At 41.2% G+C, this 12,923-nt stretch overlaps 2 protein-coding genes across 7 annotated transcripts; one reads left to right on the top strand and one right to left on the bottom strand.

Annotated features, from left to right (window-relative positions):
• Positions 1 to 52: 52 nt before the first annotated feature.
• e4f1 (E4F transcription factor 1) lies at positions 53 to 7,653 on the top strand. Of its 3 annotated transcripts, none has more exons than XM_064322852.1 (15): positions 53 to 168; positions 512 to 639; positions 1,770 to 1,921; positions 2,270 to 2,360; positions 2,547 to 2,710; positions 2,937 to 3,057; positions 3,164 to 3,316; positions 3,888 to 4,027; positions 4,386 to 4,595; positions 4,776 to 4,890; positions 5,225 to 5,442; positions 5,693 to 5,891; positions 6,076 to 6,236; positions 6,413 to 6,466; positions 6,597 to 7,653. In XM_064322852.1, exons 1-15 carry the CDS (start codon positions 68 to 70, stop codon positions 6,945 to 6,947), a joined length of 2,358 nt encoding a protein of 785 aa, XP_064178922.1. In that variant the 5' UTR covers positions 53 to 67; the 3' UTR covers positions 6,948 to 7,653. The 3 variants fall into 3 exon arrangements, with proteins under 3 accessions (XP_064178922.1, XP_064178923.1, XP_064178924.1); XM_064322853.1 differs by having other exon boundaries at positions 58 to 76; XM_064322854.1 differs by lacking the exons at positions 53 to 168; positions 512 to 639 and adding an exon at positions 759 to 1,213.
• A 572-nt stretch (positions 7,654 to 8,225) lies between these two features.
• zdhhc4 (zinc finger DHHC-type palmitoyltransferase 4) lies at positions 8,226 to 11,882 on the bottom strand. 4 transcript variants are annotated; one of them, XM_064322858.1, is made up of 8 exons: positions 11,725 to 11,882; positions 11,187 to 11,317; positions 10,347 to 10,420; positions 9,862 to 10,040; positions 9,633 to 9,758; positions 9,284 to 9,399; positions 9,155 to 9,196; positions 8,226 to 8,632 (listed from the first exon to the last, which is right to left on the bottom strand). In XM_064322858.1, exons 2-8 carry the CDS (start codon positions 11,307 to 11,309, stop codon positions 8,342 to 8,344), a joined length of 951 nt encoding a protein of 316 aa, XP_064178928.1. In that variant the 5' UTR covers positions 11,310 to 11,317; positions 11,725 to 11,882; the 3' UTR covers positions 8,226 to 8,341. The 4 variants fall into 4 exon arrangements, with proteins under 4 accessions (XP_064178928.1, XP_064178929.1, XP_064178925.1 ...); XM_064322859.1 differs by having other exon boundaries at positions 9,155 to 9,193; XM_064322855.1 differs by having other exon boundaries at positions 9,155 to 9,399.
• Positions 11,883 to 12,923: the final 1,041 nt, after the last annotated feature.

Raw genomic sequence — 12,923 nt, 5'->3', positions numbered from 1 at the left:
ACAGCTTTAGTATAGGCGTCTGCCCATTCTCCCACTCCATTAACCTTGAGCGACAGGAAAGATAGAGATGTGTTTGGTAAATACACTAATCGACACCATTAACGGCGTCTTTACCCCAAAACTATTGTTTTTACGGTCGGGTTTTGTCGTCTACGAGATCCTAAAGAAGTGGGTGGAGGGTGGTTTTCTTTTAAAATAAAAAATCAGTGTGGATGAAAATTAACTAAACTCTTTGTAGCAACTTAAGTTATCCTAAATTTCAGACGTTAGCACTGACGAGTTTACGCAATTTACTCCTCCGCCTTATTCTGACCAAAAAAATATCAAAAGGCAAAAATCCAAAATGGTATTCATTAAACTACTCTTTTCGAAAAATTACCATTGATCTGGGGTTACTTTTCATGCTCATTGCTACGTTTCCACGTTCACAATTGCTCCGCATTTTGCATTTATTTTCCGTGCCCTTTTTGTTGTTATGACTACGGGGTCGTAAATCCGCCATGTTTCTTAGTTGTGAAGTTGCGACAGGGACGGACAGCTTGAACATGAGTGCAGAAAATAATACGGCAGAAACACCGACTGATCAAACGGTACCCACAGGGAACATCATCACCATCCACACCACACTCGGGGACGAAGGTAAACACGCTGACTTTACACTTTCATTGCCATGATATGACCATATTTACAAGCTAAATAATGAAAACTTGATTAGGCCTTGGCGTAGGCCTGCTCTTGAAGAAGTAGACTGCTAACCCGCTTACAAGATAACGTCAGTCAGCTTTCTAGTTATCTTGCAGACTGATTATAATACAGCGATGTGCAACCACGGTGTGCCTTGCTGTTTGACTCATCGAATTGACTAAAGTTGGCTGCATGCACTGTGTCTTTCCCTTCTAGTAGTTTTAATACTGAAAACGTACAAGTTATTAACGTAGCACACAGATTGCTAACGTTAGCTACAGCTCTTATGAGCTCTCTAGCCAGTGAGCTCCACTTGCTTGTTTAGCTAGCTAGCTAGCTAACGTTGTCGTAAAATTTCTTGTCGTGAATAAAATCTGACTTGTTTACATTCTGGCCAGATGTGACTGCAAAGCGATTCTATCGCAATTACCGTCACAGCACATTCGACGTGATCATTGCCGTAGCATAGTTCGATAGCGTAGCTACTACTAGAAAGTTAGCTGCCCATTTGATGAGCAATCTGACTGTGGTGAGTGAAAGACCGTTAAGGCATCACTAATGCTTAATCGCTTATATTAATAGCTAATACACCGATAATGTCAGTAAGTTAATATATAGCACTGTTTTAAGACAATTATTATTTCGGTAACCCCTTTCTGATTTCAGTTAAACTTGCTAACTAGCTTGTAGTTGCACTCCTTAATAAATACCGTACAAATCAGCTAGGGTGTGTGTGCTGTTACCGACCATCAGCGCATGAAAAGTGGCAATGCGTAGCTAGTAGTAAGTTTAAAAGGCCTCTCCACCTGCAGCGTCTTACTATAAATGTAACATTCTTACATTCACAAGTGCTTGCAGTATTGATCCCTTGCCCAACCAGTGTTGCAGTAACTCAACTTTACTCAAATTTACAGAATGTTTAATGCAGTAACGTTAACTATTAAAAATCGATTTTTCAGATTCATTCTTGTGTGAATGTTTGAAGTAAATTACTGACCAGCACTGACAAAACACACCGTTTGTCCTTAATGCTTTTAAATCTCGCTTTGGAAAACCTGTTCATCTTGCAATTTGTTTGAGTGTAGATGAAGATGTGCACAGATGTGGACGTTGCCAAGTGGAGTTCACCACCTTGGAGGCTTTTATTCAGCACAAACTGCAAAACAGCTGTCAGCGGGCTCAAGAGGTGGGTCATCAGCAACCTCCCAGTGACGCCCATCATGACCTCACCCCAGAGGTAAGAATTGATCATTCATTCACTTATGAAGCTAAATGCAAATCATTTCCCCTTCATAGCAGGATGTGTGTTCTAGGTTAATCATCTGACTTTTTGAAAGGGTAGGAATGCATATTGATGCATTTTGTGATTCATCTTTTTAGGGGTATAGCCTTTACTTTTTATAAATAATAATTTTCTGTTTATAGGGTTAATATAGCAATGTGATTCATACACGTACTCCCTGCTTTGTGATATGAGGCAGCTCTTTGTCAGATTTTAAGTAGTTCAATAATGCATTTGTTTGGAATATTAAGCCTTGTTCTTGATTCTTGTTTGTTTCAAATAGCGTTTTGTGCAATCTGACAGGTAGTTCTGATTGAAGGAAGCTCTGTTACTGCAACAGAAATGGATGACTGTGCAGTGTCCTCAGAGGAGAGTGACAAAACAAAGCTCACAGGTAGGCCAGTACTTTTCAGCAGACATCAACCTCAACCATTATTTTAAAAAATTAACTTTCCACCTCCCCTTCACCAAGAAATAATTCAGTATTAATGATGAGTCATTTCTGTCAGGAAAGTTGGCCCATGCTAATGCATGTGTACACTGCAGACAGTGAGACTGTGGTGATTGTTTTCTGATGAAGGGCGGGGCCCTGCGGCCGCTGTGGCGCGCAGGAGAAGGAGCAGTGCGGCTAGGAGCTCGGGACTCGACCAGAGCGCGGAGGGCCACGAGGTCACAAAGATTCTAGTCAAAGTCAACGAGGAAGGGCGCTACGTCTGCCATATCTGTGAGAAGACTTTTAAAACGGTGCGTCACACTGATCATTGGAAAAGTGCAGCTCTTCATAACGATGAGATAATAGCGTACCTTTTGGGTATTACATTTTTTATTTGGGATTTTATAATAACTTGCCGTTAATCATGCCATCACTAAAGGAGCTTCATGTATCACACATTTAGCCTGTTGAGGCTTATAAAAATAATCTATATGTGTCAGACCTGTGCACAGTTACCAAAGTGTTGTTTTCTTGTAGGTAAACATCTTAAGAACACATCTGACCACACACAGTGAGAAGAAGAACTTCCACTGTAAGCTGTGCGGGAACTCCTTCAGAACCAAAGGCTCTCTGATTCGGCACAACCGTCGGCACACAGGTAAATGGAGGGCGAGAGGATGTTCTCTTCAAAACGTCTGCTAATGTGATTTAGTCCTGGAGATCTTTTGGGAACCTGTCACTTACAGTATTGTGTTGTCTCCCAGATGAGCGGCCTTATAGGTGTAATCTGTGTGGGCTGTCCTTCAGGGAGTCTGGGGCTCTGACAAGACACTTGAAGTCCATCACTCCCTGCACAGAGAAGATTCGATTTAGCCAGTGCAAGGAGATTCTGGTCAGCAAGGATGGAATGCAGAAAGGTACTGGGATGTTCATATTGTTATTCTGACCTTAGTTTAATTTGAGCATAGTCCAATTATTCTGTAAAACTGGGACATAAATTGAGGATCCAAGCAGTAAATACCTGGGATTCTCTTTGGTAATGTGGTAAATTCAAGCAATAAGGATAAGTGATACTAATAATGTATGGACTACAAAAATTTATACAGACTGATGGGGAAAAATTCCCATCTGTCTTTATACAATCAGCCTTTCTCATGCCCTTGGAAAGATTTATTTTCTCAGCAGGCATAGAGCTCACGGTTCTACGTATTAGAATTTTTATAGTGCAGTTTTTTTATTTATATTGCAGAATTCTTTTTTGTGGCAAGTTGCTGTTATTTGGTTGGGTATTGCATGTACCATGTTTTAACCACATAGTGTTACCAGAAGAAAACATACTCTGAGTGACCAAAATAGGACTGAAGGGCCTCAGTGAGTGTATTTCCTTGCTATATTTTCAGTTGTAGTCGATCTCCGACTGTGAGTTCTGGTATTCATGTTCCAGGGCCAGAGCAGCTGATACAATGGTCCCGTCTTGCTGTGTTCCAGGTTTTAAGCAGGGCTCCCCTTCACTGGCTTCTTCAGAGGAGGAGCAGCTTCGAGTGGTCAGTGTGATGGACAACTCTGAGGAGGTCATTCAAGAGGTCCATGTGCAAATGGAGGTGGACAGCGCCGAACAGACCCAGCAGGTCTGAAACCTTGACTTCATTTTTATTTTTTGTGAAACTCGCTTTCAGAATCTGTGGGGTTCAGGCACACCTTTTCTGGGTTTTCCTGTTTTTTTGTGACATGTCTTAATGGCTATACAAATAAAGTTGAATTGAATATACTCATTAATTTGGTTTGTGTTTGCATGGCGCCCATTTGTTAAAGCAAGCTAATCTCCAGAGGTGTGTGTATGACCACATGCCGTATCAATTGGTCTCCATTACCTACACAGCACGTAGAAGTGATCTGGTGTGGTGACTTCTGATGGGTTAATTATAAATTTCTCTTGGTACACTTTTGCTGTGTATAAGACCACTTGGTGTTAATTTTCATGCTCAGGAGGAGCAGCATGCCGAGTCGGTGGAAGAGGGAGACAGCCTGCTGGGCCAGGCCATCATCAACTCGGGCATCAAGCTGGAGACAGACAGGAGCGAGCAGCCTGGGGCCAAATCTCCCATGCAGCCCCTTCAAAGTGGTGACCCCGAGGGCAGGATTACTGAGATCCAGGTCACAGAAGAGTGTGTGGAGTTAGACTCTGAAGATGCAGGGGTGAGTGGGAATCCTCAACTGAACTCATTTAGGATTATAAACACTGTACCCCAGGCATTATATTTAACTAGAATTCTATATACCCACATCTTTATTATTATATATCATATCATACCTCTTCCCTCGTAGTTTGTTTTGAGATGTGAGAATGTATAAGTTTTGTTTTGTGTTTCATTTTAGGACCCTATGGAGAAACAAGGTGAATCGTCCTCTCCAAAAGTTCATAGATGCCCTCACTGCAGTCGGTCCTTTAAGGCCTTGAACTACCTGCGGGTACACGTGAAAGGACATCTTGGTAAGCCTGTGCTACTCCGAGTATGCTTCTTAATGGTAATCTCTCATAGCATGTCCCTTTGATTCCACAGTGCGGTTATACCTGACCATTTCACATTGCTGTTAATTAGTATATTGAACAGCCTTTAGCCTCATCCTTTCTATTTGGTGCATGGAATGCATTTTTAGGAAACGCTGAATTTATGATCAAACATATCATGTTCTCATTTTTTGAAGTGCCTAGATGCGTAGATATCCTTGCATGCATTTCTGGTGTTAATTTACCACGACTGATTTACTACCCTTGCCACTCAGTTTTGAAGCTTCGCAAAGTGAGCTGACGGTGCCTGTTGCAGGGTTCAAGCCTTTCAAGTGCATGGTGTGCCAGAAGGAGTTCCTCACAGGGTACCTGCTGAAAAAGCACATGGAGGCTCACCTCAGCGAGCGGCGCTTCAAGTGTGGCGAGTGCGGGAAGCTCTACAAAACAATCGGCCACGTGCGCGAGCACATGAGGGCGCACTCCGACGAGCGCCCGTACCACTGCAACAGGTGCAGCAAAGGCTACAAGACAAAGGTAGTGAAACGCTGCCCTCAGTCCACACTGTGTTGCTACTGCTGAGTTTTAGGCATTTGAATGGCAGGCTCTGGGGTGGGTTTCCCGATAACGTTGGATCTTAGGGTTACCAAGTGTGTTTACAAGCTCCTTAAGTTACAGTTACAGTTGTTAAACAGACTCTTAAGAGGAAACCCACCGCAGAATGGTAGAACATTTCTTTTCCCTACTCACCTCTCTGTCTGTCTCTCTCTCTCTCTCTCTATCTCAGAATGCCCTGCAAGTACACCAGCGTACCCATGCACAGGAGAGGCCGTACGTGTGTCAGTACTGCTCGCGAGGGTTCAGGGAGAAGGGCTCGTTAGTTCGTCATATCCGCCATCACACGGGAGAAAAGCCCTTCAAGTGCTTCAAGTGCAGTCGAGGGTTTGCGGAGCATGGAACACTTAACCGCCACCTGCGTGCCAAAGGTGAGCTGGGCTCGGGCCTGCACATCACTGACCCCTTTTCTTGTGTGCAAAACACATTTCCTTCAGTGCAATGAAGGTTTGATTCATCCCTTCAAAATTAAGGGTGAAAATGACTTACAGAAGCTGCCAGGCAGTACTGATGCTTGATTCCTAGTCATTTCTTGCTGTATGTCTCATGAAACAGGGGGCTGCAATGGGCCACTGAAGGAGTCTGAACAGCCTGTGGTTTTGGAGGAACCGCACTCACCCAACAGCATGGCTGCCACCATCATCTCTGAGGACCCCCATGCAGTGCTGGTGGAGTTCTCCTCCGTGGTGGCAGATACACAAGAGTACATTATCCAGGTGAGCTTTCATCAGCAGCACTGATACCAGCTCCCTCAGCAGGCTAGCTGAAACCTGGCTGTGGGTATAAGCCGATCAATTTGCACGCTGAAGCTTTTGGGAATGTTGAATTGTAAAAAGTAATTTATTTCAGCTTAAAAGATGTTTTTATTTTAAAATTTCTCCCCTTTTTCTAGGCTCCATCCGATGTTACGGAAGCGGATGGTGAAGTTCCTCTCAGTAGGAATGAGGTTAGTTCAGGGCACTGAAGACAGTTGGTGTCGCTTATGAACAAAGTCCTCTACTTAGAACTTTCACTCCTATGTTGTAGTCTGATTTGTTAACTGTATTTGATTATCATGTTTCCTCTCCTGCATCCAGGTGGGCAGCCACATCATGAAGGTTGTGCAGCAGATCGTCAGCCAGTCTCAGTCAGGACACCAGATCATCGTGCAGAACGTGTCCATGGACGAAAACGCCGCCATTTCCTCGGACTGTGGCGACACAATCACTATTGCCACGCCGGAGAGCCTGACCGAGCAGGTTGCCATGACATTAGCCTCGGCAATCAGCGATGGCGCCATTCTGACCACAGACGGGACGTTAGAGACAGCGGACGGCACGGTGACCATGGTGGAGTCCCGAGACATCGAGGTGATGGAGCAGGCGGAGGAGTTTGTCATCACTTCACCAGAGGAGGTGGAGATACAGACTGTTATTGTGCAAGATTAAAATACAGCCACCTTGATATCAGTTACTGAAGGAATGCAGCTTTATATGCTCGTGAGGCATAACAAATGTCAGAACTCTGTGGTTTTAAAATAGGAGAACACTGAACTGGTAGCAACCCTTTCGTAGAAACACTGTCTTCTTTCCTTTATTGTAATGGAAAACCTGATTGAAGAATAAGTGAGATTTCAGACCATTTGGATTGGACAAATCCCCTGTCTGTTAAAATGTATTTCCCCAGGATGAGTTGAGGACAAACTATTTTGTCAATTTATTAAGTTCTGCATTTTGTTTGGTGTCATTTTCATTGTGTGCTTCTCTTATGATTAGACTACAATTTTAAGGATTTAAGATTCTGTTAATGACAAAGAAAAGGACAATAGTCTTACCAAAAAAAAAAAAAACTACCTAGAGATCTTCTACCGGACAAATGCCTACCTTAACTTTGAATTTGAACATTGAAACAAGTGGCCGTTCCTTAGGTTAATTATGCACCGTTCTTTTCATGAAAATGCTTGAAATGTTTACACTGCTGTTCTGAGCTGCCTTGGTGCAAGATTCTCTTGAGACAGTCTGCACAGTTCTGAAGAGGTCATTGGTTTTGGTTGCAGGATGGCAAATGGGCCAGCAAATGTAAGAAGCAGAAGTTGTAAACTAAAATATGAAATTCTGTATTTTTTTAATGCAAATAAATACCATTTTTCAATAATTATTTTTGTTGACTTTAAAAAATGGAGCTCAGTGTGGATTTTATCATTCAAATCATTATAGGATATAGATTTGAATGCATATTTGTGGGTTTACTGAAAGATTGGTATTCCTGTATTAATTTCAGTTCTTGGGAGAGTGTGTATGTCATTTCAACTGCCATTTTTGTGCAGTAATAATATAACTACTGCTCTGAAGTTATAGTTTTCTCCATCTATCCCAGGAAACTATACTGGTAAGAGGAAAAAAGGCTGCTGTCTCAATCTACAATGAAAGGTTATGTATACAAGCAAATATTAATCATCAATAATATACTGTTGGTTTAAATTAATTTTTCCTTATCAGTTTTAATAACCGCATCACTATTTCCTTTGCACTTTTGTTTCCTTTGACAGTGCATAGAAGATTGAGTGCAATGGATATTTTATTGTGATAACTGGGTTCAAGAAGCGCTGTCCCAAGTTTTAATACCTTTTATATATTTGATGAATATAAAGTAAATGCATTAATATAATTAAAGTTATGTCAGTATACTGTAACTGACATTCCAGTCAGGAGAATTTAACAGCGCACTTTTTATAAAGGCAGAAATAGTTTATTTTCCATGGAATCAAAAACCCAATGATATGTTTACATTGTACAAAAAGTTTAAAAATCAAAGTATGGTACACTTGTGTGATAAGAGTTGGCTATTTGTGTTTCTTGCCACTGTAAGTGAGAGGCCAAAGGATTTCTCCTAGGTTTCTGAGGAAGCCCCGGCTATAGAAGTGTCTTGACTGAACGTGGCCCACAGAGCACTGTTGCCCTGCTGTGGGATGGCAGTGTTGGCAGCCATGCCCACCATTTTTGGACCACTCGTTAGAGGTTTGATTCACCAGTGCCAGGTACAGGTGGAACATTGCATATCCTGCCAGGACCATAAATAAGAAAACTAGGAAGCCAAGCATGAAGATGATCCTGGGAAACGTCAGGAAAAGGTGCTGTAAGGCAAAGATAATATAAGCATTAGAACTGCAAAGAATATATATATTCATTGTGTACATTTTAAGTAAATAGAGTATCTACGGTGTGTAGCTATGGAAATTCCTGGTTTAAAGCCGAAATGTGTTGTGATTAATCGCATGAATTTTGTTCTAAGGGTGAACCAGATTATTAGAATTCCTTTTGGCATTAGTCATTAACTTACTCCCACCACCTATATGGTACTATCATCCCTTATGTTGAGAAAATTCATCATTCTGTTTACAACTGAAATTGAAATGATTTTGCTTATTAATAGAAAGCATAGTTAATGCAACATACTTGACATAAAAAAAATTGTGTACTACTGTACTTAAACCCCACATGCTGAATTGAAAAAGCAGAGTGTGCATATTGCTTGTCATTGTCAAGTATTTTTATTCAAAATTTGGAACATGAAATAACATCTAATTACATTTCTGATTTTGGAATAGGTTGTGACGTGTTACAAAGGAGCTCTTGCATAAAGCACCATGACTTACTTGTATAATGAAAACTGGCCCCACTGGCTGTTGTTCCCCCTGCTGGTCAACATAGTGAGCATGTAGAAGGCCAGATGCAAGTACAACATTCAACAACATATCGGCAGTCAGCACTGCAATGTCACCTGCCATAGCACATAAGCACACCAGGTACAACAGGAAGTGTCTGATGTTCTGAGCTCCAACACAGTTGTTGATCCAGACACAGTGATGGTCAAATCGTTGCACACACCTGTTGCACACACCTGTTCCAGATAAAATGAGAAAACCACACATCAGTATCTGCTCAAAATCCATGCTGCAAATGTAATCACAGACTCCTTTCAGGGCAACCCTGAGCAAACTAGCATCTTGATTATTTGCTGAGTCAGAAGCCATTTTAGCTGTGAGCCTACAGCGCTTACAGTTTTAAGATATTCCATTAAGGAACTGAGAGAAATAGGTGCAGTGTCCTGCTATTCTTTGGAAATGTACATACGGCAGTGTTTGGATCTGGCAGGTTTCACCAGAAGACACGTGGGACAGGACACCCCGGGGTGGAACAGATTCCTGTCATACTGGTACACCTGAACTTGGGCAAAATGGTTTTCCTTTGTCACTGTACCTGCATGACACAAGATAACACAGTCAAATATATTTTAATATATTGTGGTACACAAATATGAGTGTTCTGCTTAGGGAACCAACAGGCATACAGCCCTACTTACCAGGGTCTCTGTTGCAGCACTGATAGAAGAAGTAGGACTGCACAGCCAGTAACACATACGGCACACACAGGCTGGCCAAGGAGGTATTCATCTCCCTGCAGTAACCGAAAACTTCGTACGAAAATTCTGCATACACTACACCCTCCAGAAACAGGTGGAGATAAACAAATAGCCTGTTCCTGCAGTGAAAATTAAACAAAATTGGATTACATTTAAGGGCAAAATATACATTTAAATCCATTCCATAAATCCAGTAATCCATGACACATCTATAGAAAACTCAATATACTGTATTACCCAGTCTGGTATTTGTACCTTCTTATGCATAAATAAATAATAAATAAATAAATAAATAAATAAATAAATAAATAAATAAATAAATAAATAACTGCTGAAGTACAATAATATTTGACAATTTAATCAATGCAATAACTGTTTTAGAGCCATGTGAATAAGAGACAAAATTTCTCTGTGTTTGTACATACCGCTGATGGAACAACTTGTGCACAGTTTTGTAGGAATATTGCTGAAACCATTGCGGAACCCAGGGTGAGATTATCTATGGAAAAAATGCAATGCTTGTTAATGTTACCCAAATGCACTAAAGGCTACCGACACCATTGGAAGATCTGTGTTTATTAACACATTTAACACTTGTACAAATAAAAATATGTTAAAGTGCCATGACAATAACAAACAAAGCTAAATAGAAATGTATGAATGAGTAATTCTGGGTTTCCAATTCAGGTTTTAATCGAAACCTTTTCTGTCATATTCAGAGACTGAACGAAAGACACTTCAGTTCACACTCTAATTGATATCTGTAGGTTAAAGAAAAGTCTGTCAAATATCTGTAACCTAAATTACTTTTTGCACAAAAATGCAACAAAAATGAAAATAAAAAATGCCATGCAACAAAAGGTAGCCATTATGAAAATAGTCAAATGTTCTAAAAGGTTATTGTCATTTCTCTGGTATCATTACTATCAGTTAAACACTGACATTGGTGATATGACCTGGTAAATTCAAACACAAGTGCTTGGAAAGGATGTTACCCAACTGAAATCTAGTAGACGCAACTTTTCTTGCAAGTTTCACTTGTTTGTTGCCGCGTTATGTGGCAATAATTAAGAAACTTGCAATAATGTATGTGGGAGCTTCGTTGATTGTAATTGAGGTAATCTTTCAAAACTCACACAAAGTGTACGTTAAAGCAAAAATAGTGCGTATTGTAAGATTTTCAAGATATTTGAGGCATCCAGTGATTATAGCATTATTTGGTCCTGACGTACAGGGCAATATAGCGCCATCAGGTGGGTACTTACCTTAGTAAGAGAGCTGAAAATCCTCCCAAAAGGAGTTTGCTGTTGGCCAGAGCATTTACAAACGAGAAGAATACAGGAAACCACAAGCACCACATATATTGCGAAGAGAGTGAGGAAATCCATTGGTTATCCTGCACAAATTGAAATGTAAAAAAAATGTTTTAAAATACAACCTAACAAGCACTACTCCATCTTACCACAGTTCAATAAAATGCAAATCCTATTTTATTCGTGCATACTATCAGTACTCAGGTGTTTATGCCCGGTTTGGGCTCTAAGCATCTTGAAACATATACTAGATATGTTTCGAAATATTTAATCAACGGTAGCAGGCAGCTTCACAGATTGAAACGACTAAACTTACTTAGCTGGCTAAATGAAGAATGTCACATCAAACAAAAATGTGAAGTGGTACATAATGTTATTCACTATCAACTATAAATAATAATTATATTAGTCATGTCTCTCTGTTACTTGCCTTTACAGCATTACATGTTCTCAATTAATAACCTATTTTTTATATAAAAATGTTGTGTACAGCCTGGATTCCAGCCGCATTTCCTGCTTCCTGGCTGGAAGACTATGGCATGAACATGTGTCTATGAGCTATGGTGCCTTCACGAATATCACTTTTACACAGCAACATTCCTCGTGTTGAAGTGCGCAACTGTACGCATGCTCTCACTTTAGACCGGAAATATACCCTACGCAAGTACGCCGATGCAAATGAAAACGCCACGCCGACGCACTGCAAACGCACGACTCGAATAAACCGAAGTCCTCAAGGGGGCGATCCAGGACAGTCGTGTAAAGACTAAGCGGAAGAAAGCAGAAATCAGAGAAGAAGGCTTCATCCTGCGACGCTTGAAAGTGCAGCTCGTGGTTAGAATTTCAGGTGACACATTTTAGAACGCGACTACACATGAAATCGACTTCGCGTAGCTCAGATGGTGTGCGTTCGCGTACTTATGTAGGGTATGTTTCCGGCCTTATGACTGAATTAATGAAAATTCTATGTGAAACACATATTTCTGTTTAATGCCAATGTTGTGAGCACAGCGCGCATAATTTTCATTAAATGTATGTGTATCTGTGTTGATTAGGCAACTAACACTTTATAATTGAGCAAATTAAAGAATGAAGCCTAAATTTGCAATTTTCTTCTTGCAAATTCACTAATGTCGTCCTTGAGTTCACCATTGTCATAACACAGGCCATATGCTAAGAATGTCCTTTCATAAATCATTGTTTGTCAGTGGTCATGAAAACCCACTGGCTATAAGAAATATTTTCCATCCATTAGGCTATCTATACCCGCTTATCCTGGGCAGGGTCGCGGGGGGTGTTGGAGCCTATCCCAGCGGGCATTGGGCGAGAGGCGGGAATACAGCCTTGTCAGGTCGACAATCTATCGCAGGGCACACACACTGTTCACTCACACACTCATACCTATGGGCAATTTAGGGTCTCCAATCGACCTGCCTGCATGTCTTTGGACCGTGCGAGGAAACCGGAGTACCCGGAGAAACCCACACGGACACAGGGAGAACATTCAAACTCCACGGCCCTAAGCCGAGATTCAAACTCACAACCTTCTTGCTGTGAGGCAACAATGCTACCCACTGCACCACCGTGCCGCCCAAGAAAGATTTTGATAAACATTTCTTGCTGTTTTGATCAATTTTCCAAAAATGTCAGAGCCCCATGTTCTGATCCTGCACTAGTCTTGTGAACTCC

This window comes from Anguilla rostrata, chromosome 2, assembly GCF_018555375.3.
Source record: "Anguilla rostrata isolate EN2019 chromosome 2, ASM1855537v3, whole genome shotgun sequence".
Lineage (NCBI taxonomy): Eukaryota > Metazoa > Chordata > Actinopteri > Anguilliformes > Anguillidae > Anguilla > Anguilla rostrata.
Note: the sequence above shows the minus strand (reverse complement) of the source record. Positions and strands in the feature narration are given on the sequence as shown.